The 25814-nt window shown below is 49.7% G+C and overlaps 2 protein-coding genes and 1 long non-coding RNA gene across 22 annotated transcripts in view; 1 reads left to right on the top strand and 2 right to left on the bottom strand.

Annotated features, from left to right (window-relative positions):
• Positions 1–1115, bottom strand: part of Clec16a (C-type lectin domain containing 16A) — a 216460-nt gene extending 215345 nt beyond the window's left edge. For 8 of the 11 annotated variants that reach the window (XM_031362522.1, XM_031362461.1, XM_031362506.1 and 5 more), the window contains exon 1: positions 811–1112. In XM_031362522.1, coding sequence (XP_031218382.1) covers positions 811–890 — 80 coding nt within the window. In that variant the 5' untranslated portion in view covers positions 891–1112. Of the gene's footprint in view, positions 1–567; positions 765–810 lie in introns of those variants that run through there. The other 3 variants (XM_031362484.1, XM_031362528.1, XM_031362512.1) reach the window with 3 other exon arrangements.
• Positions 1116–3349: 2234 nt separating this feature from the next.
• Positions 3350–16567, top strand: Dexi (Dexi homolog). Of its 10 annotated transcripts, none has more exons than XM_031362572.1 (5): positions 3350–4188; positions 7077–7168; positions 10076–10203; positions 11827–11954; positions 15956–16567. In XM_031362572.1, the coding sequence occupies exon 1, from the start codon at positions 3770–3772 to the stop codon at positions 4055–4057; it is 288 nt and encodes a 95-aa protein (XP_031218432.1). In that variant the 5' UTR covers positions 3350–3769; the 3' UTR covers positions 4058–4188; positions 7077–7168; positions 10076–10203; positions 11827–11954; positions 15956–16567. The 10 variants fall into 10 exon arrangements, 9 of the variants coding, with proteins under 9 accessions (XP_031218432.1, XP_031218431.1, XP_031218417.1 ...); XM_031362571.1 differs by having other exon boundaries at positions 7013–7168; XM_031362557.1 differs by lacking the exon at positions 10076–10203 and having other exon boundaries at positions 7013–7168.
• Positions 16568–18855: 2288 nt separating this feature from the next.
• LOC116085153 lies at positions 18856–23060 on the bottom strand. The gene is made up of 4 exons (XR_004116444.1): positions 22915–23060; positions 22725–22808; positions 21419–21515; positions 18856–20596 (listed from the first exon to the last, which is right to left on the bottom strand). It is a non-coding gene; the product is annotated as an uncharacterized LOC116085153 (long non-coding RNA).
• Positions 23061–25814: the final 2754 nt, after the last annotated feature.

Raw genomic sequence — 25814 nt, 5'->3', positions numbered from 1 at the left:
TCACTTTGCATGTTCAACATCACCCAATTCTTGTACAGTTCATAGTTCCCAGCTGGTGATGGCAAATTGGAAGGACAGAGAGATAAAATATGATCAAAGCTACACCGTCGTTAAGTGGCTGAGTCAGGATTTGAACACTGGTCTAACTGCAAAGCTAGTCTCTTCTGTGTACTTTCCTGCTTCCCCAGGACTCTGGAAGGCCCCTGTCCTCTCTCAAAGTGCTGCTGCTGACTATCCCTCCAGACTGCCTTCTGAAATTACTTGTATTCTTTTAATCACTGTTCTTTTTAGAGCACTTCTGTGCGTTTTCTTCATTCTCTTATCCAACCAACCCTAAAAATAACTACAAAAAGTAGTACTGTCACTCTATTCGTTTTACAGTGAAGGAAATTGAAGCCTAAATGCATACGGTTAACTAAATTCAAATCCAGATCTGGCCGATACCCGGGGCCAATGGCCTCGTAACTATGTAGTCTAAAATACCACCTCAAGAAGCCCAGTGGCCACAGTCCGTCCCCTATCAAGACAACTCCAGCCCACAAACCGAAAACTCAGCGATGCCCTTACTTTTCAGGTTAGGTGTCTGGAGACTGAAAAATCACGCGACTTGTCCAAGGTCACAGGGCCAGAAGCCATAGGGTCGGGGTTCGAAGCCAGGTGCCCTGGCTCCAAAGCCTTAAGAACAATCAACGTACTACTCTCCCGCGGCGCCCCTCTCCTCCTCGCACCTCTGCGCCCCGCAAGCCAAGCCCCGTCTGGGCGTCCGCGCCCGGCCCCGCGGCCTTCCCGCCGCGCGCCCCGCACACTCACTTCAGGTGGTCCAAGGAGTGGATGTTGCGGGAGGACTTGCCGTGGCCCCCGCCCACCCAGCTCCGTGAGCGTCCAAACATGTCCGCAGACCAGCCCCGTCGCCCGCCTCACGGTCTCATGTCCGATCCGCCCAGCGGCCCGGCCTCCGCGGCGACATCTCAAGCCCAGCCGGCGGCGGCGGGGGCGGTGGAGAGACCGCCAAGCACCTTGCTCCCCGGCCCACAGCCCCGCACTGACATTCAGCCGGAACCGGCCGTTCGACCGCCGCGCTTTACGGCCTCCGCCGCAAGGAACTCTGGGAAATGCAGTTCTCGAGAGAGGCACTTGCCGACAGGCCTCTGCGAACGGACTACAAGGACCGGCATGGCTCGCGCAACCGTCCAGAAGAGGCGGGACAAGAGGAATGGAAGAGGCGGGGCACTGTCAAGGTGGGCAGGAAAGGTTTGCTGAAATTGGAGTAAGACTATCTGACCTTATTGATTGTTAGCTGTGTGATTAGAAGAAGACTGTGTCTTGAAACTCCAGCTAAAATTGGAGACCACCCTTGGCAATTTGGCGAGGTTTAGTTCTCTTAAAAAATATTACGTGTGTGTGTTTGTGTGTGTGTGTGTGTGTGTGTGTGTGTGTGTGTGTGTGTATGTGTGTGTGAGCGCGCGCACTTTTAGAGTCAGTACAACTTTGGAAAGGTTCTCGCCTTCCACCATTTGGGTTCTGAGAATTGAAGTCAGATCTTCAGTCTTGGCAGCATCTTTGCTTAACAGCTGAGCAGTTTTGATGGGACTAACTCTTTAAAATTTTTAAAGGGCTGGGAATGTGGCTTATGCATTATGGATTCAACTTTCAGTATCACAATAAGAATTAAATAAAAATAAAAAGCATTGGGCAGTACATATCATTTGTCACTATCCTAAGTGACTTATTGTTTAATTCTCACAACCCTATGAAGTAGATGCTGTTATTTTACAATCCAGGAACTGAGCCACAGAGAAGTCAGGCACTTAACATGGAACAGAGACAGGATTCAAGCCCAGTTACCCTTATTTGTTTCTGTTGACAAAACCAATCAGTAACATTCTTGTTTGTCCTTACAACCTTTTCTTTTGCACTTTAGTCTTAAAACATTTTGTAAAACTGCAATCAGCAATGTAAAGGCAAATGTAAAGCCAGCCACGATGTACTTTCAGAGGTTTCCTCTGGGCGTTGTCCAAAAGTCATGCCATTTTCCAACTAATTCAGTAAGAAAGAAAGAGAACTCCAAGATCTCCATGTGAGCTCACATACACCTGGATTTCCTTCCCAGATTGGAAGTGGGAACCTCTGTGGACAGAAAGACTTTGTGCCCCCACACCCTCTCATTTATTCATTTCTACATCTCAAAGCTATTTAACCCCTGTGGCAGCCCATTGACTGTCCTAAGAAAAGAATTGTGTCAGAGACCAATGTTCTCTCCAGGGCCCAGGACAAGATTTGCACACAGCACATTTTTGGATGAATATTGATAAAGTGAATAAATGATGGTTTGCATTGCTTCCAAGAATTAGAGAGATGGAGGCCGGGACCAGGCTAATGGTTTCCCATGTAAAAGTCATGAAAGAACAAGAACAGATCTGACCTCCAAAGAAAATGTCACAGACTCCTCAGCAGCTTCAAGAATCCATTTCTCTGGGGCTTGTTTTCCCAACATTGCCTTGTCCAGCTCCTATAAAGCTAAGTGTGACCTTAGATTAAAGGCCTTTTTAAGAGTTGAGGATAGGCCTTAATCCCAGCACTCAGGAGAGAGAGGCAGTGGAACTCTACAAGTTCTGGGACAGCCTGGTCTATAGCCAATTTCAGGCCAGCCAGAGGCTTCATAGTGAGACCCTGGTTTTGTGGGGTTTGGGTTTTTTGTTATTTTTTCAAAAGCTGAGAATGTAGCACACAGAAGACCTTGGTTTTGATCCCTAACTGTTTAAACCTCGATGGAAGGCACCTTTAACAAACTCATCTTCCTGACAAAGCACAGGGATGGTCTGTGAACAGAGAAATCTGAGCAGATATGTACATAGCATTATTGGTATTTTTTAAAACATGGACTGCAAAGTAATAGGAAGCGATAAGCAACCTTATTGGCAGAAGATTTGACCTGCTGTGGTGCTCTCCATCCGGGTGTCATGGAACCCTATAATGCCGCTGTCAAAGGCACTCGATGATTAATTTTTCTTACCATACCGTGAAAAAGAAAAAACAAAAGCGCTTTGGAAATATCTAAGATTTTCAGTGGAATTGCCGACATTCCTTTTCCATCTGGCATCATTTAAAAGGGGGAAAACTGAGTCCCAAAAAGGTGACGCACCATACCTAAGTTCTAGACGCAGAGTCTAGGGAGCGCCGAGTGCAGAAGAGCAACTTAGAGACTGGAGCACCTCTTATGGGGCGGAGCAAAGGAATACTCGCCCCCGGACAGCTCAAGCCAATAAACGTGGAGCATTGAGCTAGCCAATGAATGCGGGCGGGCATGCGACTGGCCAATGAACGAAGAGCCTCTGGGTAGGCGGTGCTGGGAAGCTCTGAGCGACGCGGCGGTCGCTGAGATGGGCAGTGAGCCTGCGGGGGCGCCGAAGGTGCCTGAGGAGCGCCTCGGGGAGACGGCAGCGGGGACCCGGCCTCAACTCTGAGTTGTGGCGGGGGCGCGCGAGCGCGGAGCACCAAGCGAGTCGCTGGCCACTTCTAGGGGACTCTGAGGAGCGAGCGGCCCGTGTGGCCGGATCCCGGGGCTCCGTGACCCGGCCCTGAGCATCTCGGGGCGGGGGGGGGGGCATCAAGGAGCGTCTTCGGAAGCCGCCGGGGGCCCAGCGCTACTGCCACCGAGCCCCGGGGCGCCCCCTGGATGGCCGAGCTGCCCCCTCGCCGGCCGCCCGGGCGCCGCAGCGGCTGAGGTCGCTGGGATCGCCCGGCCGCCGCCCCCATCGCCGGCCCCTGCATGCCCGGCGCCCGGGTCGCAGCCCACCTGGACGCTCTGGGCCCCCTGGTCTCCTACGTGCAGCCACCGCTGCTGCCCTCTATGTTCTACGTGGGCCTGTTCTTCGTCAATGTGCTGATCCTTTACTACGCCTTCCTCATGGAATACATCGTTCTCAATGTGGGCCTCGTCTTCCTACCCGAGGACTTGGACCAGGCGCTGGTGGACCTCGGCGTACTCTCAGACCCTGGCTCTGGCCTTTACGATGCCGACTCAGAGCTCGACGTCTTCGATGGATATTTGGAATAAGGTCTTGATTACTGTTCCCCACTTGCCTTCCACCATCCGCAACTCTTGGCCTGGACCAGCCGCCCGTATCATGCCGCTGCCATTGGTTGGGAACACCATCTGGACAGGGATGGGACCCCAGGAAGAGGCCCGTAAGTGTCCTTGAGATGGGGGTGTATTTCGGGGAGGGAGAAGGTAGTGACCCCAGGGCAGACTAACTTCCTCTAAGCTTCTGATTTCTCTGGCCACCTCCTCTGGATCTAACTCAGATGCTAGGAATAGTAGTGTTTGGAGAGATTTCCCCCAAAGAAATGAACATTTGGAGTAATCATGCAGTTTACCCCATGGCTGTGTAAAAGCTTTGTACCCAAAACGTTTTGAGGTGGAGCTGTCAGCTCCTCCCCCAAGACTTAGCCTGTCTTTTTGGTGACCTTGGGGTTTTGGGGAATGGGGAATGCTTATTTGTCCTGAAAAGGATAGGCTGGTGTCATAAGAGGAACTGGTTACTTTTGCTCTGCAGCCTCTTGAGGGACCAGCTAAACTCCCGGGGCTTCAGGCCAAGCCTGTGAGAATGGAAACCTTCAGCAAACGACGCTGCACTTCCTTTTGGCAGTCTTTCTGCTGCTGTATTTGGAGTCAGGTTTCAGAGATCTTGGGTTGTTGGTACTGCAGCTCAGATCCGCAGAGGCTGTCAGTTTCTCAGACTGCCGCTATGGAGCCGGCAGGCAGTTCTGAGCTGGTGCTGGCTTTGTCTGCAGTCTTTGCAAGACCTCTCAGGACCCCACGGTCAGCAGAAGGAACCACAGGGTGGTCGTACTGAAGACCTACTTTTGAGCGTCTGCCAAGGAGCTTTATGTGTTAGAAGGATAATGTGAATCCAAGGAGCAAGACTGGCCCAAGTCTCCCAACAAGGGACGTTTGTGCCAGGCAAGCTATTGGGTCCAGTGAGGTGTTGTCGGGGCAGGCCTAGCCCTACAGCTGGGGAATGCTGGGATTTGGCAGGTCATAGAGCCCCAGTAGCAATGAAGAGGCATATGGAGCTGGTGGGAAGGGGCTCCTTTTAGATAACAGATACTGATGTCACCCCAAGGAGGCATTTACCTCCTCTTCTGTGTTACCTGATTGCCAACATTGCCATAAGTGGGTGTCTTAGTTTGGGGTACTATGCCAGAAAACCATGGCTCAAACAGCAAGCATTTCAGCCTCATAGTTTTCCAAAGGGCACTAATCCCACTAGAGGGCTCCACCCTTGTGCCCTAATCGCCCCTCACACCATCACTGCAGGAGCAGGCTTTCAACAGTGGAATTTGGGAAAAGATAGTCTGTCTGTTGTAGAAATAATGCATGGTAAGCGGGAAATACTTGGGGACAAGGCATGATATCTTTGAAGAACTCTTTAGTAAGTTTAGTGGTATCCACACAGATGCCAAGTTCAAGGCAGGACATGCACCAGCTGCTCTGCATTCCTGCCAGCCTGACGTTCATTCTCTCATTGAACAAATACCTATTTATGGAGTACTCGGTGAGCAAAGGCAGATGGAACCTGGCATACAGGCCTTACACAAGGAACACAAGTAGGCACCTAGAAACTGAGGAGTGAGAAGTTTAGAGGCTATGTTGCTGTGCTCGCTACTGTTTGTACAGCAACCGGCCTCTAGCAGATGCTCTGTATGAAGTGACCACAAGAGGAGAATAGGCACAGGCTGTTTTAATTATGGAGTAGGAGAAGGCCTCTCTGAAGGGATGGCAAATATGAGCTGAGGCCAGAATTGATAGAAGGAGCTAGACAGAGACCTCTGGAGCAAAGCAGACCTCTGGGTAGAGGGAATTGTTAGTACCCATACCTCAAGCCAGGAAAGGCATGACTCATTCAGCAGCCAAAGGGAGGCTGGAGATATATGACTTGTGAAAGAGATCAGTGGTGGGCCATAGATGACATAGCCAAGAGCAGTTAGCATTCAGTGATAGTCCTAGGCAGGGCATGACACAGTCATGTTCTGGCAGATGACTGGCAGCCATGAGCAAAATGGACTAAATAAAGGGGCAAGGGTAGGAGGAGGGAGGCCGGTGAGGATGTTGTTAGTTGTCCAGTCAGAGGTGACTGGACAAGACCACACTGGGAACACCTGACAGAGAGAGGATCCCTGGGACCCATTCAGAACCTGAGTAGAGACTGGAGACTAGCTCTGCTTCTAGGCCTTCTGAATGTTCTCACAGGTAGTCACTCAACAAGCATTGGCCCTCCTTTTTCTCTGAGTCTAGGCTTGGCCCCTTTGATCCCAAGTTACATCTCCGTCTTTGAGCCAAGTAGACTCTCAGGCAGTCTAACTTGGTGAAAATGTCTTATTTTATCTTCTTACCATATCAACAGAAACATTCCTGCTTCCAACTGAAAACATTGGCATATTCTAAGCTCAAAACCAGAGCCCAAATGCTTTGACATGCTGTGCAACAAATGCTGTGTGAGCAGAAACACCACGAAGCATTCCTTTGGGATGCTCTTGGCTGACCCTGGGAGTAGGGAAGATAGGGTGTAGAAAGTCCCTCACCAAGGGCTGGAAACTAATAAAACCCACACACTACACTACCTGCCCTCCCATCCAAGCTAGAAGACTTTGGTCCCAGGGCCAGAAAAGCAAGGCCCAGAGGATGCAGGAGGGATGACTGGTAGCAACCTGGAGTGAAGTGACCCAACCTTGCTTCCTGGCTCTCTCCATACTCAGGAGCCCCCACTCATGCTCACATGTACCTTTGTTCTAACAAGCCAGACCAGGAGACACAAACAGAGGCCAGTGGAGGCTGGAGTGAATCTCAGCAAGAACAATGGGGTGAGTCCACTTTTGCTCCTCACCTCTGCTGTCCAAATGCATAGCTCAGCTTCTCATACATTTCCTGAGCACCTATGAGGGGAGTCAATGTACAGTCAAGCTTAAGAGCTATAACTCTAAACTCAGATTTTCTTGATTCAAATTGCAGGCCTAGCCACAGTATTGGGAATGTCATTTAACTCCACATGTCGGTGGCCTCTTTTATGAAACAGGGGTAATGAAAATCTGCCCTGTTGAGAGGACAAAGAATTGGACCTCCCTGCATGGTAACTGGACCATGAACATCAACCACTGTTATAGACAGGTAGGTCCAGTCTGGAATCATCTGCCCTCACCTGCCTTGTGCATTAATATTCATGTCTCACGACTAACAAAAGGACCAGAAACTAACAAAGTGGGCTCAGAGAACATGCCCATTAGTGTACACACACACACACACACACACACACACACACACACACCACATACCTCCACACACACCTCTACTTCTGTCTTCCTACCTATCTGGGCCCTAGAGACTTTTTCTCATGCCCATAATCCCCAGGGCACTGGTTCTAGAGCTCTAGAAAGTGATCTCTGCTGTTCCTACAGAGTGTTCATTGTGGCCCGGGGGCAGGGGATGGAGCTCCTTGCTTGCTGGGGGAGAGAACTGGGTGCATGGCCTGAGAGCCTTGGGAGTGTATGTGTGTGTGTTGGAATTGGGGTGGGGGTTGCTAACAGCCCATCTGCTAGGTTAGAGAGGAACCTTAGCCTGGTTAATTACTTTAGAGTTGTGTAACAGGTGGCAGGTGCCTACTGGACCTCTCTTACCATATGAGGGACTGTAAAAGAGACACAGTCTCTGGCCTGGGAATGGTGATGATGCCATCAGAGTCTGTGTGGCCTGGTACAGTGTGGCTGTGGAGTAAGGGTAAGGGTGACCACTTCCTTGATCTGGCTTATTCTCAGGTCTCAGGTGTCTCACCTGAGGATCATGACTACTTTCTCAACCTTCCTTGTCAGACTATAGCCTGTACTGTCAACAGAATACCCAGCGGAACTTGATACTGCCAGTTGGGATGCCCACTACTTCTATGGGGACAGCCATATATTCAGATCCCAGTTGTGGGAGAACCACTGGAAACCTGTGGACCTGGGTCAGGGTGAGGAACGATGCAGAATAACAGGAAGGAGGCTAAGGATGAGCTGCGGGGCAGGTGAGGCTAGAGGGTCTAGAGCTGTGGGGCAGGTGAGCAAGCCCAAGGCTAGAGCTACGGGGCAGGTAAATGCCCTGCTCTCACTCGAGACACACATACGTCACAGTGCTTCAGTAGTCCTAGCCATCCCTTTGGGAAGAAAAGGTCTCCAAGCCAGCTGAGATGCCAGTGGCCTCATGCCCTTGGCTCTGAATTAGCACAGCCTGGAAACTCCAGCCAGAAAAGTGGGGCCTCCATTATCACACTCTCCTCCCAGCCCTGGTATCTGTTTAGCTGAACAAAAAACAGGAGGGCTTCTGTTAGATATTACTGCTGCCTTCATCCTGGAGCTTCTGAGAACACCAGCTGCATTTGGGGAATCAAAATCCCATTGAAAGACACAGACTTTTCATTTTTGAGATGGGCTCTTACTGTGTGGCTCCAACTGGCCTCAGATTCAGGATCTTCTTGCTCCTGCCTCTTGACTGCTGAGTTAACTCAGCATTGCAAGGAAGGAAACTGAAGACTAGAAAGTGAGGGGCCCAGAGACCAAAGCCAAATGAGATGGCTGTGTCTCTTGCCCAGCACAGTGGCCAGCAGGGAGCAGAGGAGCCTTCTGTGACTGGCCATCTCCCATGCCCACTTCCAGCACCAACCATGGCCTCTCCAGGCTCATCCTATCTACACGCTTGCTCCTTTTACCCCGAACTCCTCCAAAAAATCTTTTAGAAAAATTTTAGAATTCCACACTTTCAGCAAAGTTACAAGAAAAGTATAAAGAACTCCTGTGCTCCCTTCAAGAGAACCTACCTGCCAACCAGAATTTCTGCTCATTTTCTAAGTGCAAGCTCACATTCTCCTCACACACATACACATGTGGACAGTCATATTCTAAACCATTCGAGAGTGTGTTGCAGGCATGATGTTCCGCTGTTCCTGAATATTTTGGTCTGTTATTTTCCTAAAAGAAAGATCCATTTGGTATCTGTACTGCCCCTGTCAAAACCAGCAAGATGTCATTGTTTTTTGAGATGAGGTCTGCTATAGCCACAACTGGTCTAGAACTCCTGATCCTCTGCTCTGTCTCCCAAGCACTCCTGGATTACAGTTGGGTGCCACCACACTTGGCTGAAATCAGCAACTGGACAGGGACAGGACTTAGGAACACTCTGCTCTGGGGCTTTATTCACATCTTTTTATTTGTCCCAGGAATGTCCTTTAATGGTAAAAGTACAACATTTGAGGTCACTGCTTTCTTTATTCTGGACCAACTGCTCATCCTGTCTTTGTCTTGGTGTGACATTGGCAATGTGAGCTGTCTTTGCCTGGGGTTGTCAAGAGGCTGGTATGGCATTTGTGAGCTGTACGTTTGTCACCTTTTCCATGCTGGCCCCGTTAGCTTTGGTGATATGGGCCAGGTCTCTGCATGGCTTAGTTACTGCTTTTCCTTTTAGAGTTTAAGGTGAATAATGCTTTTCCTTTTAGAGTTTAAGGTGAATAATGCTTTTCCTTTTAGAGTTTTAGTGCTTCCTTGGTTAAAAAAAAAAAAAGTTGGGCACACCTTTAACCTCAGCATTCGGGCAGCAGAGGCAGGATCTCTGAATTCAAGGCCAAGCTGGTGTACAAATGGAGTTCCTGGTTAGCCAGGGCTACACATAGAAACCCTGTCTCGAAAAACAAGCAAACAAACAAACAAAAAAAAACAAATCCAAACAAGCAAACTGAAGAACAGCAGCAACAAAAGAGTCTGTTTTCTCATGTGGACTTTGTTTGGCTCTGTGCTTCCTGTCTCGCCTCCCCACCCCTCACCCCCCCCCCCATGGCTTTGGGCTTCCTCTGTTGCTGCTTCCACCTCCCAAATGCTGGGGCTGTAGTCTCAGGTCACTGCACCTGCTTTATGCATGTAGATGTGTACCACAGTGCTAGTGTAGGTAGATGGAAACCAGCACTTCGTGAATGGTAGGGAAGCACTCTGCCAACTGAACTACAGCCCCAGGCCCTCTGGACTGTATTTTACTGTTTTTTTTTTTTTTAAGGTGTTTCTGATGATCCAGCCTAGTGCCTCACACATCCTCAATACATACCCTACTACAGAGGTGCACTCCCAGACTGTGCAGATCTATTTTTAAATGAATGCTATGTCACGACGAGAAGCCAGCTAATGGTGAGGGCCAAGACCTGCTTTATGTGTTGAGCTAGTACAACTAGATGAAAGTTCCCAGCACCAACCTAGAACTTTCTCTGAGAAGTAGTAAGGCTTGACCAAGAACAGCAGAGCAGTCTGTTTTTGGTATGGATGTGTGATTGTTCCAGCCAGCTTATGTAACCCCTAAAGTTGTTTCCTAAAGTTTTTGTAGTCACACTCATTTGAGGTTTAAACTCCAGTAGTTCTACCAACACTTTGGATGACTGACATCACCTCCCCCAGTTCTCAGTTTCCTTGTCTGTAAATTGGGAATAATGGCACATGCCTAGAGGCTTTGGGTTAGTGAGTGATGTGTAGGTGACTTGTTAATGATATGTGCAGCACCGTGTGATGTGTTAGACCAGGAGACCCCTACCCCAGGAGCCCCCCTTTATTGGGGTTTGTCACTCTTCTGGGGCCAGTAACCATAAGAGAGCATCACTGTGGACTGCCTGTGAAGCAGACTGGGATTGGTGATGCTTGGTACCCACTGAGAGTCAGCTGAGCTGCGCTTGCAGCTATCATCCTGCGTCCCTGAAGGCCTCCTTGGCTGAGAGGTTAGAGCTGGCTGCCTCTCCCACAGAGCTTCCCTGCATCACCTTGGGATGGTCACTTGGCAGGCTTCAGTAGGTACTGAGGGAAACTGAGGCTTGGGGCAGGTCAGTGACTCACTTTAGATGCCCACCTATGAGCCATCCACAATTGGCCAGCATTTCTGAAGTGAGGTGCTAGGCTGGAAGAGTCCCTGGGAGGTACCAGAGGAGTCAGGCTCATGGTGCCCTGACCTTCCTGCTCTTTCCTTTCTCTGGCTATAGGTGTCCTCTTTACTGTCTCCTTGGCATTACCCCATTACCTTTTTTTAATTACAAGTGCTGGGTTATTTTTTCATAGTTATGACAGAGGCAAAATCATCATGAATTTGAGGCCAGCTAATAGTTGTAGTAAGACCATACATCAAAACAATAATAAAAATACTCTTGAATTGGGCCAGGTGAAGTGGCTAGTACCTCTGATTTCAGCACTGGGGAGGCTGAGGCAGAAGCATCAGAGCTCTAGTCCAGCCCATGCTACAGAGTGAAACTGTCTCAGAGAGGGAAAAAAATAGTTGCAGAAAACTACGTTGTTGGGGTTTGTGAAATGGCTCAGCAGGTGAAAGCACTTGCTGCCAAGCCTAATGACCTGAGTTAGAGCCCTAGGACATACCCGGGAGGAAGAGACCAGTCTCAGGAAAACTGTCCTCAGACCTCCGTATTCATGCCTTGGCAGGTAGATGCAGTCTATTTTAGACTTGCTTCAGTTCCTCCAGGTATTTCATTACTGTACTCTAATATCATAGAAGCGAAAACACTCTGGTCCAGGTATTCTAGTAGGGGATACTCAGACTGTCTGAATGAGTAATGTCCAGGTGGTGTGTGACAACTTCATGAGCTCCTGGGCAGGCAAATACAGAGAATTGCTGCAGACACACTAGAATGGCCGTTAGTAATGAGCTCGCACAGCCAGCCTGGGGGTGGAATTCAGGCCCTAGACGCCGGCTCTCACGCAGGACTGCCCCCGTCCTGTATGGAGATAGGAACCTTCTCTCCTCTTCTATCCTTGCAGCTGCCAGAGAAGTGGCCAGATTGTTAACACACCCTTGGCCTCCAGCCAAAGAGGCCTCCTGCTGCACAGTCTGCCTCTAGCACAGAGATCCCAGATGTCTGCTGCGCTGGGCAAGCCATGCATTTTGGGTATGTGGAGAAAGTGGGGTATGCCATGGGTTTCTAGAAGGCTGTCTAAGACAAGCACTAAGTCCATGCCCTGAGAAGGCAGTTTTCTGCTTTCCACCAACCACCTTCACCTTTTTTCTTCTTTTTTTTTTTTTTAACATTTATTCATATATGCAGGGGTGGGCATGGGTATGCCATGGTGCACATGTGGATATCAGAAAGAAACTTGTAAAAGTTGTTTTTTTCCTTCTACCTTGTGGATCCTGGGATCAAACTAAGGAAGTCAGGCTTGGCAGCAAGTGCATTATCAGCTAAGCCACATTGATGGCCCCTGAATTAATTTTTATATAATTGTTTCTTTAAATCAACTTTTTAAAAAATTTATTTTATGCATCCTATGTGAGTCCATGTACATGTAGAGGACTGTGGAGGTCAGAAGAGGGCATTGTATTCTCTGGAACTGGAGTTCCAGGTAATTCTAAACCACCATGTGGGTGCTGGGAACAGAACCTGGGTCCCCTGCAAGAGCAGCAGACACTCTTAACCACTGAACCATCTCTCCAGTTCTTAAATTGTCTTTTAAGAGCAAAAAAAGAGCTCTCATGCACTCTTACGCTCTTGTCCCTCTCTTGCCTCTTAACCCCTTGTTCCCCCTCTCTTCCTATTCCCTTCCCCCCTCTCTCCATGTGGTCTTGGCCGGCCTCCATTTCTCTACTCCCTCCTTCTGTCTGCCTTTCCCTGCCTCTACTACTCTCTTAACTCCCCTCCCCATGCCCTAAATAAACTCTATTCTATACAAAAAAAAAAGGGGGGGGAAGCTTTAAAGGAGAAGAACTTGAGTGAACAGGCACCTGGCATCATTGACTGTCACTAACAGACTCAGCAAATGACATGGAAGTCAGCAGCGCCCTACTTGAACTAGGGTTCAGGGTGCAGGCAAAGGGACAGTGATCCTGGGGCAAAAGGCTCGGTCAGACCAGCAGCTGCAGTCTTGTGCAGTCACAGGATTGGCAGGAAGTGAGGCCTCTGTGGTTTCTGCCCCATCCCTACCCCGGGCTGGGGCATCCCTGCAGTAGGCACCCAGGAGGGGGAATCTCAGGAAATTATTCTGCTGCAGGCTTCTGAACATGAAGGCTTTCAAGACTGCCCTGTCTCCCCAAGGTTCGTTAGAAGGAAGAGCAGCCACAAGCAGGCTCTGGTGTGATTGGGACAAGAGTCTCAGAAAGCCTTTCTGGAAGCCCCAATGTAGCTACAGCCCCTTCTTTCCACAGGTTCTCTGGGCAGGTGGGAGGGGGCAAAAGGGTGGAAGACCTGTCTGGCAGGGTGGGGGTGGTCAGTGGGAACCAGAGAAGGTTCCTGATGTGGTAGGGTATATTCCCAGTTGGCCTTCAGCAGATAAGTCTGGGATGGGAGAAATTCAGCATATAGCTCCAACCCCTGCCATGTCTCCCGTAGGAGACAGCTATGCCTCATCTCCCTGTGGATGGGGTGCCCTTCCTGTGCAGCGCAGCCCTGTATGGATCTCCAGTGGTGCTCACATCTCATCCCATCTTTGGGAGGGTGGTTTCAAGCTAAAGTTGCTCACAACTTGGCACAGTGTCTGGCCCCTGTCTTCTAGCTCGGAGCCCAGCATGTAAAACATTGGCGTGCAAAATGGGAACAGGAACTGGTGGTACACAGCACTTGTTCTGTTTGTGGAAACAGGGTCATACTAGATGGTCCAGCTGGCCTCAAACTCAGTCTTACCCTGTATCCCAGGCTGGCCTCTAACCTGTCATTCTCTGACCTTAGCTTCCTAGTGCTGGAAACACAAGGCCAGGACACTGCAGCTAGGCAGATCTCAGTACTTCTGAGCTGAGCATCTTTCGATGAGTATCTTATGCTTTCTGAGCCTTGATGTCTTTATCTATCCAACAGACATGACATCATCAACTCATGGGCTGGTAAGGAGGGTGAAGACACCCAGGAACCCTTGGGTTTATTTGGGAGGAGATCTTAGGAACTCCATGTGGAGAGTGGGAAGTGAGGCCAGCAAGATAGGCCAGGTGGGCATTGAGCAGGCTACCACTGTAGTCTGGAGCTCAGTCCTGCTCAGAAGCCCCAGAGGCCAGGATGGGGTGCTTTGATGTCACCCCAGGTACCAGTGACAGGGCTGGGGTGTTGGTACACTACCTTCCTGGTAGTCACTGGTGGAAAGCAGCTTGCTATGGAAGCCATTAACTCTCTTGTTCTTATAACTGGGGGCCAGTCATTCTCTGGAAACACGACAGAGGTCTCAGGATCAGGGTACCCAGGGCTGGGGAAGGTATACAGAAGAAAGGGACATGTTGCATGACAAGACTCCAGGTGCAGTGGCAACCCTGATTGTGATTGTCCCCATTTGTTACCAGTACAGTGCCAGCTCTGCCTGCACTACTTGTGCAAACTGCAGGCATCTCACCCTGCTTTCTCTAAGCCTTTGCTTTGCAACCTGTAAAATGTGAAGAGGTACAGTTCCAGGTGGGAATGGTCATGCCTGCTTAGTGGCTCTCGGAAACAGGTGGGGACAGTTTTAGCAGCCATGATTGACTGGAGATACTGCCAGCTTTTGCTGGTTGAGGGCCAAAGCTACTGCTAAATCTATGATGCCAGTGATTGCCCCATGCCCCCTGAATGTCATCAGCAGGGCACACTGCATGTTTCACAGAGGTGATTACACAGGCTGCTCAGGGGTGTTTGTAGAGGGAAGAGTCTGAGACGGGCTAAAAGGACAGCTAAACATGGGACTGAGGGTACTGGAGGAGACAACCTGACACAGAGCCAGGACTTAGACGTGATGCTGCGTCATGGGTGAAGGGCCAAGCAGGAACACAGAGTTGACTGGGTATCTTCCTGTAAGCACAGTGCTTTCCCGGTGAGATGTGAGGCACTGTCCGCTCCCTGGAGCTTACTCAGCTGCCCCCACTCCATCTCCCTTATGGCTGAGATCCTTCTCTGACCCTAGCATCTTTTTCCTCGCCTTGAGCACCTGGCCAGCCCTCCTTTACCATGGAAAACCACCATGGTTCTCCAAAATCATAGAAGTGAAGCAAGTTCATTAATAAGAACTGGAAACAAGCACCCTTGGGAGCTAGGGATGTAGCTCAGTTGGTAGAATGCTTGCTCAGCATGCATTCCACCCCACCCCGAGTTCCGAGTTCCATTGCCAGCAGTGCATAAGGTCCCAGCACTTGTGAGGTGGAGGCAGAAGAATCAGAAGTTGAAGGCTATCCTGGGCTATCTACATAAAGCCCTGCCTCAGAAACAAAAAGCAGCAGGAAATGACAGGAAATAGGGTAGGAGAGGCGGCTCAAGCGGACCTTGCCCTAGCTAAGGTGCTGTTGGCGGTTAGTGGCTGCTGGTGGAGTGGGAGTCATTTTCTTCAGCGGTGTGTAGCTGCTAGTCAGTTTCCTGTGTTCCTGCAAATAATTCTTCAACCATGTTCATGCAGGCATCTCCAGCTCCACTCAGTCACCATGAAAAGAGATGTTAAAGTGAAAAGCAAGAGGAGAGAGTAGAGGAAAGACAATATGAAGGAAATGAGGAAGAAATGTCCTGCTACATTATATACATATATGAACTTGTCACAGAATTAAAAATTATTCTTAAGGGGCTGGAGAGATGGCTTGGCAATTAAGAGCACTAACTACTCTTCCAGAACACCTAGGTTTAATTCCCAGCACCCACACAGCAGCTTAGATCTGTCTGTAACTACAAGATCTGACACCCTCACACAAACATACATGCAGACAAAACACCAATGCACATAAAATATAGATAATTTTTTTAAAAGATAGATAAATTTTAAAAAATTAGGAAATTATTTTTATAAGAGAGGGAGGAAGATAGAGGAAAAGCTACCCGAGCCTGAGCATGGTACTCTGGAGAGTCTAGAAGCTAAGGATGAGAGCAAGGCTCCCCTGCCCCGCCTGAGCTGCAGGGAGACAGCCCCGGTCAGAGGTGCCTTGGCCCTGATGATGACTGTTCTTTGTCTTCTTGATTAGGCCTGCTTGTGCCAACAGCTGGGTTCCTACCCCAACCCAGGCATCTGCCAGGAGAAGTGAGGACTCAGCGCCAGGATGGGGAGTTGCCAGGCCCTCCGAAGGCCTCACCTGCCACCCGGCTCTCCACTGTCCTGGATCTGGCTTGTGACTCGCTACCTTTGTGATGGATGTTTACAGGAACCCAACTGGACATCACCTTTCTGCACTTCACCCCCAGCTGCACCTGCCTCCCCCTCTTAACCTCTGGGAAGGACATGGAGAGCTGAAGTGGCAAATGAACTCATCTTCAGGCCGCTCCCATCAGCACCGATTGATGCCAGTTGGCCTTAAGCTGGGAAGACTTCAGACCCAAGACTGTTGATCATAGTTTCAGGGAGTCACTCTGAAGAGGGCTATGCCAGGGCCCAGACAGGCTTTAACCTCTCCCGGTTGACAGAACTGAGATACTGCACTGGGGAAGGCCATGCTGTCTCTGGCTAGAAATCTATTTTTGGAAGTGTGAGTGGTGTGCATAGTGTGAATGGTATAGATCCTTGATTTCCATAAACCTGTAAAAGCAATACTTAGAGGCTGACTTATTTCATTAAAAAAAAAAAATGTAAGCAACTCCAATCTCCTTTGCCTTGTCTGGTTGCTGGTGTGTGTGTTTGTGTGTGTCCGCGTGCATGCATGATTTTTGGAGACTGGGCATCATGGTTGACAGTTTGCTGGAGATGCAATCAGAGACTAGGAAACTCACTCTAGAAAGGCTGCTTTCTCTCATCTTCTGAAAGCCCCAGTTATGGTAAAAAGCTAGAGGGTCCTGGGGAACTTGGGTCTGAGTCTCATAGCAGTGGCTGTGTGCTGTCCTACGCATAGAGCCTAGGATTCACCTCCATTGAGGAGGAGAGAGAGAGTGGGCATAGTGGTGCATACATTCAATCCCAGTGCTCAGGAAGCAGAGGCAGGCAGACCTCTGACCTTGCCCCACACGTCTAAGTGAGTTCCAGGCCAGCCAGGGATATATAGTGACACCTTGCCTTAAAGAATGGGGAAGAGGCTAGGAATATAATTCATTTGATAGAATGCTTACCTGGCTTGCACAAAGCCCTAGGTCCCGGCATCACATAAAACAGGCACAGTGGTCTATGTCTATATCCCAGTATTCCAGAGGCAGAGACAAAGGATCAGAAGTTCAAAGGTGAAAGCAGGAAGATCAGAGGTTCAAGGTCATCCTCAATTATGTGTCCAGTTAGGGGTCAGCCTGGCCTACATTGGATCCTGTCTCCAAAACCCACAAAAAATGGAGCCCTCTTCCCTAGTCTAAACTTGTTTAGAATATAGTTGTAGCCCCACCCCAAAGCAATGTGCAATTAGGGCAGCATTGCATACAGCAGAGGCGAATGATTGGGCACTCGTGGGAGGGTCCTATGGCCCTCCTCACCTCCATGATGGCATGAGCTTTTTGTGACAGAGAAGTTTGAATTTTGTGCAGCTGAATTTCCCAAGATGGCAGGGTTTTTTGGCTCTAGGGGCAGCCACACATAACAGGAAAAGAGACATCCTCCCTTGGAGAAAGGCCTGGAAGAAAGTCAGGGCCTAAGGAGAGGTTTAGATTGAAAGTGTACTGCATGGGCAGCCTGCCAATCCCCCTAGAGTTGTCTGCATCACAAGTGGGGCCTGCTAACCTGTTCTAACAAGCCATGCCCATACCCACAGGGCTCCTTCACAGGGGTCACAGCATGCCCATACCCACAGGGCTCCTTCACAGGGGTCACAGCAAAGCCAGTATGTTGACTCCTTCCCCATGAATGCCAACTTTCTACCATGGGACCCGCAACTTATCTACCTCCTGAGATGGCACCATGCTAATTACCAAAAGGTTCTTTAAATTGCTGCTGTTCTACTCCAGGTCCCACTCTGGTGCAGCCCTCGCGTGCCCACTGCCCAGGAGCCTTCTCGGAGTGCACAGCCTGGCCAGTCACACCCAGCAGCTCTGTCCAGGAGGCATCTTAAGTTTACTAAAATGCAAGATTTCCAGCACAGGAACCTAGAGCATCTTGTTCACGTGTGTCCTCAGTGCACATTACAGAATGCCTAACATGAGGCTGTGCTGAGTGAAGATTAGCCATCCTTCTCACATTTACTGGACACCTACTATGAACAAGGCTCCTGACGTAGAGAGCCCAGAGATAATCAGAAAAATCCCTTGATTCCCTAGAGCTCACATCCTACCCAGGCAGACAACAAAAGTTCGAGAAAGAAAATATTGAGGTGGGGTGGGAAAGTGGGGCGCAGAGAGACAAGAGACAGACAGATCTGCAGTAGGGTCCATCCTGCAGAGAGTCCTGCAGGAAATCAGCCACATAGAGTCTGGGAAGGGACATTCCAGGTAGAGGCAGGAGTAAAACACGGTGTGGAAGAAAGGCTGGGAGCTCCTGCCTTGAGCTGTGTGCTGGGCTTTTATTTATTAAGGCAGAGCCTCCTTGTGTAACATAGACCAGGCTGGCCTTGAATTCACGGAGATCTGCCTACCTCTGCTTTCCAAGTGCTGGGTTAAAGGTGTATGTCATCACACATGACCTTTGTGTTTTTCAAGATTTCTTTATATGTATGAGTGTTTTGCCTGTGTATGTATGTGCACCAAGTCCACACAGTGCCCATGGAGTCCACAAGAGGCCATCAGATCCCCTGTACCAGGCATTGGTTTCAACTCTTTTTTTTTTTTTAAATGGGCTAGAGAAATGGCTCAGTGATTAAGAGCACTGGCTGCCTTTTCAGGGGACCCGAGTTCTGTTCCCAGCACCAACATAGAGGCTCACAACCACCTGTAGCTCCAGTGCATACACAGTGCACAGAAATTTTCAGAGGAGAACTTGTTCTGATAGTTCTCCCTTCCATAGTGTGGTCACCAGGCTTGCTTTACCCCTCAGCCATTTTGCTGACCCATTTTATTAATATTGTTTCTACATTGAGCCTTTACATAACCCAAGAGAGAAGATACTGTGACTTTGCCCATTTTACAGATAAGGAAGCTGAGGCACAGAAGAAACTTGCCTTGCATATATGTCAAAATAGAGCATGAAACCAGGCAGCTTAGCTGGAAGTTGGTGTTGTGCAATCCTTTGGAGCCAAAGGGCCTAAGAATGCTTACCAGCACACAGGATCAAGAACCAGTGAGATATGTTGAACATTTACTATGTCCCTGGACATATGTGCCTTACTTAATCAACGCATTAGAAGATGGCAGCCATTAACATAGAGTAATGAGAGACTTTTTTTTTTTTTTTTTTTTTTTTTTTTTTTTTTTTTTTTTTTTTTTTTTTGGCATTTTCAGACAGACCAAAAGCAGCGATACAGATCTGCCTTCCTTTCTGACAGGTACAGCAGACGTCTGCCTTGGAGAGTGCCTCAGTGCTGTCCTCTGTGGCCACACAAATGGGACTTCCATGTGCCACCCTGAGCCTGAGGCTCTAACAGTTCATAATGTAAGCCTGAGCTGCAGCTGGATCTGTCTCTTCAAGAATCACCCGCAGCAGCCACGCAGACCACCCCAGCCCCAAGCCCTCTACCAAAGTTCCCACTTCCTGGGATGTGCCAGTCTTGCTGGCATCAGGGCTGGCATGGTGGAGCGACCTAGACAGCTCCCTCTGCCAAGACAAGAAAGCAAGCTGTCACTGTCCCGGTGGAGGGATCAATGATGCCTGAGCTCAAAGGTAGTGTCCCAGAGATAACAGGAACAGCAGCACTGGTACTGCCAAGCCCTTTGGGCTAGCTGTAGCCAAAGCTGGCCAACTCGGTTATACAGAACTGCTCCCAGGATGCAGCAGGGCAGTAGGGGAGAACACTCCACTTTGTACAGCAGTCACTGCTTCAGTCCTCAGGTCCAGGAACTTTTCATTGTATCTTCGGAGGCTCTGAAGATCTTTGCAGGGAAGGCAGATCTCAGCAGTGGTAGGCTGTGTGGTATGCACGTGGGCACGTGCGGAGTGTTGTAGAAACAATGCGGTGTGGCCTCCAGGCCTGTTCTGAACAGTCTACAGACTGTCTCTGCTGGCTTGTGTCTCCTCGCTTTCTCCTCTCTGGGTGGTCCCCCTATAACATAGCTATAATGCTACGAGGAGGGCAAGTGCCAGCCAGCTGTCTCATTAAGGACTCGGGGCTCCCAGCCAGCAACCTGTGTCACATGCTAGACATACACTCAAGATGATTCCAGCCTGACTTCTGTCTTGGTGGAAATGGCTGAGCCTGCCTGGCTGCAGAGTGTGGATTGTTTTAAGTCATTGTAGTTTGGCTGTTGTTTTGTTTTGTTTTGTTTGTTGCATTAGATGGGGCAGAAGGTGTCCTCAGATGGGACTTGTGGGATAGACCAAGCCCTGCAGCAGCCCTGAGGCGGACCATTCCCTGGTTCTTGGTTCACATCCAGGGTCTGGGCCACGCCTGACTCAGCTTTGACCTAAAGTTTATGGAAACAGTGCCACAAGTGAAAATATCTACCATAGGCCCCCTGTCACATCTAGAGGTCTGCAGGCCAGTGTTGCCCTTAGCATCTTCAGAACCTCCGGGAGGCCCTGTTGGGAGCAGCGGGAAGACATGCTTTCTCACCAGGCTGGCCTACCCTGGACAGGCAGGCACTTGGATGCTTCATTTCCTCACTCTGTCCTGGAATATCAAAGAGAAGGCCTTCAGCCTCCTGGGTGAACCCGTGGAAGGCAGCCCCAGGTCTGTCTGCCAGCGCTCACAGCCGCAGAATGGGGCTGTCTTCGTACCTGGCTCTTTAAGAGCCTGGAGCTAGTCTTGGAGCCTGCAGAGGAGCAAGACGTGTCCATTCCTCATGTAGGCAGGGCCCAACTCTGAGCCTGCAGGGGCAGGGTGACAGGATGCTGACTCTTATGGGATATGGCCTACAGAAGAGCTGAGTCCATAGTACCCAGTTCAAGGTCCAGCATGCTCAGTGTCCCCAGAGTGCATGCTGTGGGAGATCAGGAGAGGCAGGTGACTCAGTGAGCTTCCAGAGAAGCATCCTCAACAGAAGAATAGGAGCTGTCACAATGTGGGGGACTGAAGAAGGGGCTGGAGGACAACTGCAACGTAGGCCAAGGGAAGAGTAGCCAGACACAGGATGAGGGGACAATTGTCTTCATGTTGCTGGCAGGAAATGGATTAATTTCCTTTGAAGATGAAACAGCAACAAGAAAGACATAAAGCTTCAAAGGAAGGACTTCCTAATGCCAAGGATGGGGATTATAGGAGACTGGTTCAGCCTGTTTTTCCCTGGTCTTTAAGTCTGACCTCAGGGAGGTTCCTTGGGCCTAGTCCCCACAGTCTGAAGAACACCTGCCAATTTGGAGACAGGATAGCTCCAGATGACACATGGATCCAGGACACCCAGCCAGCCTTGCTTGATGCCTTTAGTCACCCCTTTACAAGGACAATGACCCAGATGTCCCTGCTGGTCCCGCTCCTGAAGTCCAACATGGTTACCTTGTCCAGAGTACAGCAGGGTCATCTCAGGCTGATCCGGGCATCCAGCTGCTGCAGGTGTTCTTGAACCCCAAAGGGGATAGTGGGTGTCCACATTCTGCAGAGGAGACGTGGGACCACAGGGTCAGGTTAGAGGAAACGTAGCAAGACACCTGAGGCCAGCTATTCACAAGCCCTGCCACCTACTTTGTCTAGAGCCTTAAGCACATCCCATCTGGCAGGGTACAGACCAGCATGAGGAGAACAGAATGTTAGGAGCCCTTTTCAGTCCCAGTTTGCTGTGTGACCTTGGAAATGTCTACTCTGCCATATTCCCGTTCACTAAGGTAGATGCTGTTGTGGTTTCAGTTCGGTCCATCCTCTACAGGCTCATGTCTTGAATGCTTTCTTCCCAGACTGGGACATTAGTTTGAAGGCTGTGGCATCTTTAGGAGGCAGGGCATGGCTGGCAGAAGTAGGTCACATTGGATGGATCTTTGAAGGTAAGAGCCTGGCCAGTTCTGGCAGCTAACTGCTCCCTGCCAGCACGTGAGCAGCTGCAGCCAGGCACAATAAACTGCATCCCTGTGACTATGAGTGCAGCTGTGCCTTCCTCCCTTTCTTTTGCCTCTGTTATGGTCACAACAAGAAAGGAAGATGCCACCATCTATCTGAGAAGGCGGGCACAACTGTGCAGATCAAAGCCATCTGAATAGCAGAAGGTGCTGGACATCAAACATCACTGTGGCTTAATAGGAATAAGTTTAAAGTTGGGCAAAGCACATACATCTATAGACCCACACTCAGGAGGCTGAGGCAGGGGGATCATGAGTTCAAGTACAATTTCAAAACCAAACAAAAGATGAATTTGATTTTTTTTATGTTCTAAGAATGACTGGATTAGGCAATTTCATATGATTCATCTTGATGAAAATATTCATTGAGTGTTTTGTGTGACAACATTGTCCTAAAAGTTTAGGATGGGGACATGGCTCAGGAGGTGGCCTGCTTGCCTAGCATGCACCAAGTCCTGACTTTGGTCCCTGTTGCCACATGAAATTGGATGTGGCAGTGCATGCTTATAATTCCAGCACTTGGGAGACAGTCATCTTCAAGAGACCCCACCCCCAACCAAAAAAATGTTTTACTATCTCTCGACTAACATGTCTAACACTAACTAAGTGCTGTCTGCAGGAGCCAGCATCCTCATCCCCGAGGTCAGCAGGCAAACCACTTGACATCCCAGGATCAGGTTCTAGTTGGCAGGGGTGGGATTTGACTTCTGGAGGCACTCACATACTCCAGCCCCGGGGGCAATGTGACTTACGCCAGCGTTTCCACCTGAGGGCACTTCTGAAGGCTGAAGGCCAGCTGCTGGGCTCCGGCAGCCGTGAACTTGTTGAACTGGACACTGAAGAGAGACCCATCCTGAGGCGTGGTAACTCCCACCTCAACCCTTCTCACCATGCGGGTGGGGGATCCTCTGCCTCCCCAAATACCACCCAGTCCCCACTCACTCCATCACCCGCAGGGACACCATGTCCGGAAGTACTTGTGCCAGGCTCTTCGCTCCTTTGTCACAGATGCAATTATTGTACAAGCTGCCGGGGACAGAGGAAGGAAGAGGGTTTGGGTGCTGGGCCAATTCAGGCCAGGCAATAGCCACTGTCAAGTGAGATTACTGCTCCATTCATCCATCTATCTATCTATCTATCTGTCTGTCTGTCTGTCTGTCTATCTATCTATCTATCTATCTATCTATCTATCTATCTATCTATCTATCTAAAGACAAGGTCCCATGTATCCCCATACTGGCCTAGAACTTGGTATGTAGTCAGAGATGATCTTTAACTTCCGATTCTTCTGCCTCTACCTCCTGAGTACTAGGGTTACAATACATCACATCCAGTGTATGCAGTGCTGTGGCTGGAATGAACCCAGGCCTTACATGCTAGGCAAGCACTCTAACAACTGAGCTACATCCCCAGGCAGGCCCTACTGTCCCATTTTACAGATGGACTAATTGAGGCCAGATTGTTGAGGCCACTTATTTGTAGTTCCACAGTGAGTTCAAGATACAACAGCATGGGCAGTAAGTTGTACACTGGGCTTGGTGGCTAATGCCAGCTACTTAGGAAACTGAGGCGGAGAGATTACAAGTTCAGGCCAGCCTAGGATACATGAGACCCTATCTCAAATTAGAACTTTTAAAAAAAAAAAAAAACACTATATGTGTGTATTGGGTGTCTTGCCTTTATGTATGACTGTGCTTCATATAGGTATAGTGCCTGGGGAAGCTAGAAAAGGACATTAGATTCCCCTGGGAGTGGAGTTTACAGATGGTTGTGAGCCACCATGTGGGTGTTAGATAGAAATGGAATCCAGGTTCTCTGCAAGAGCAGCCAGTGTTCTTAACTGCGGAGCCATCTCCACAGCCCCTCAAAAACAGAAAGTTAAGAAGGCTGGGGTTATAGCTCAGTAGTAGAATGCTTGTCTAGTATATATGAAGCAGCTCTGGGCTTCACACTCAGTAAAACACACACACACACAAACACACACACACACACACACACACACAGAGAGAGAGAGAGAGAGAGAGAGAGAGAGAGAGAGAGGGAGAGGGAGAGGGAGAGGGAGAGAGGGAGAGAGGGAGAGAGGGAGGGAGGGAAGGAGGGAGAGAGAAGAAGGAGAGGGAAAGAGAGAGGGGGAGATGGGAAAGAGGAGAGAGAAGAGAGGAGAGAAGGAGAAGGGGAGAGAAGGAAAAGGAGAAGGAGGGAAGGGGGAGAGGGAGAGAGGTCTTTCTCTGCCCAAAGCATGGAGACTATAAGGGGGACAGATTCCCAGGTTCAAACACATGCCTCTTTCTAGCCACTCTGTTTCCTACCCACACTGTTGCTCATTTGTAGAGTTGGTAGGAGGGGTCACTGTAGGGAGAGCAGGTGGGTTCTTGGTTTATGCTGTGGGCTATATGTCAGCCAAGTCTCACAATGTGACACAGAAACTGCTGAGGGCCATATGAGATACCATAGAAGGTAAGTTGTGTTGGCCATGGGAAGAAGAAAACCTGGAAACTCTGGGGCCTTTGAAGTTAGAATGAACGTATTCAGTATTATGAGATAGCCATAAGCCAGTTATTTGTAAGTCCAGTCCGGGGACCTACTATCATCTCCTGGGCACTGCAGGTACTGTGTGTGCGTTTGCCATAAAGGTGGAGATGCAGACAACAAACACACACACACATACACACACACACACACGTGCACGCACACACACACGTGCACACACGCACGTGTACACACACACGCACGCACACAACACACACGCACACACGTGTGCACAAACACACAATACACGCACGTGCACATACACACGTGTACACACACGTGTGCACACATGCACGTGTACACACGTGCACACACGCACGTGTACACGCACACATGCGCGCGCGCACACACGCACACACGTGTGCACAAACACACAATACACGCACATGCACACACACACACACACAAATAATATTTTTAAAAAATTTAACAGGAAAAAGCAAGCTGAGACCAGCATTCACTGCTCTCTGCTTCCTGGCTACAGACGCAATGGGACCGGCTGGTCGCCTTCACATTCCTGCCACATACCCTCACACCATCATGGGCTGTACCTCACACTGTGAGCCCAAAGAGCTGTTTCCTTCCTTAAGTTAGACGTCTTTGTTTGGTATCTGCTCTCAGCGACAATAGTAGTGTGCCTTCCTGGCCACAGGCACCTGCCTGTATGGCCTAGACTTTCCTGACCTCCACGCCCCCCAAGACACCCATGTTAGGGAATCCTGAACACTTGGCAAAACCTAGTGTCGGTAACAAGTACATACATTATGAATTGTGCAGGGCACAACTCATTCATCACACAAAGAGGACCTGGTTGGAAGGGTATAGGAGTGGCCGCCTCAGTAGAGGTGGATGAAAGACCCCTTTCCTAGACTTGGGGAAGGAAATCCTTTCCCGTATGGTTAGCCAAGAGCTGGGGGTGCAGAGCTGAATGACTGGGGCTCTGGTCCAAATTCAGTTCCCCTCTCAGTCCTCTAGTACCAGACTTGCTGAAAACAATTTAGAAGTTGGAGATGCTATGCCAAGGTCTTCCAGAAGGTGGCAGTGTGAGCACTGGCTGGAATGCTGATGGACTGCCCAGAAGCCTGCACTGCAGGGCTCTCCAGTGGGCTCTTCTTGGGGTGAGGGTATGACACATGATCCATTGACATGCTCATACTTTACAGATGAAGAAATAGAGGCTTGGAGCTAGCAAGCGACTTGCCCTAAGGCTTGTGGTGACAAAGACCTTGCAGTCAGCAAAAGGGGATCCTACACCTGCCCCCCCACTCACCCCCTACCTCCCCCCAACTCCACCCCACCCCCATCTCCCCAGC

This window comes from Mastomys coucha, unplaced genomic scaffold (assembly GCF_008632895.1).
Source record: "Mastomys coucha isolate ucsf_1 unplaced genomic scaffold, UCSF_Mcou_1 pScaffold12, whole genome shotgun sequence".
NCBI lineage: Eukaryota > Metazoa > Chordata > Mammalia > Rodentia > Muridae > Mastomys > Mastomys coucha.
This window is presented reverse-complemented; position numbering and strand designations above follow the sequence as displayed.

Excerpts from the sequence above, each read along its gene's own strand:
- Dexi (XM_031362583.1), top strand. The coding sequence starts at position 3,770 with ATGCCCGGCGCCCGGGTCGCAGCCCACCTGGACGCTCTGGGCCCCCTG.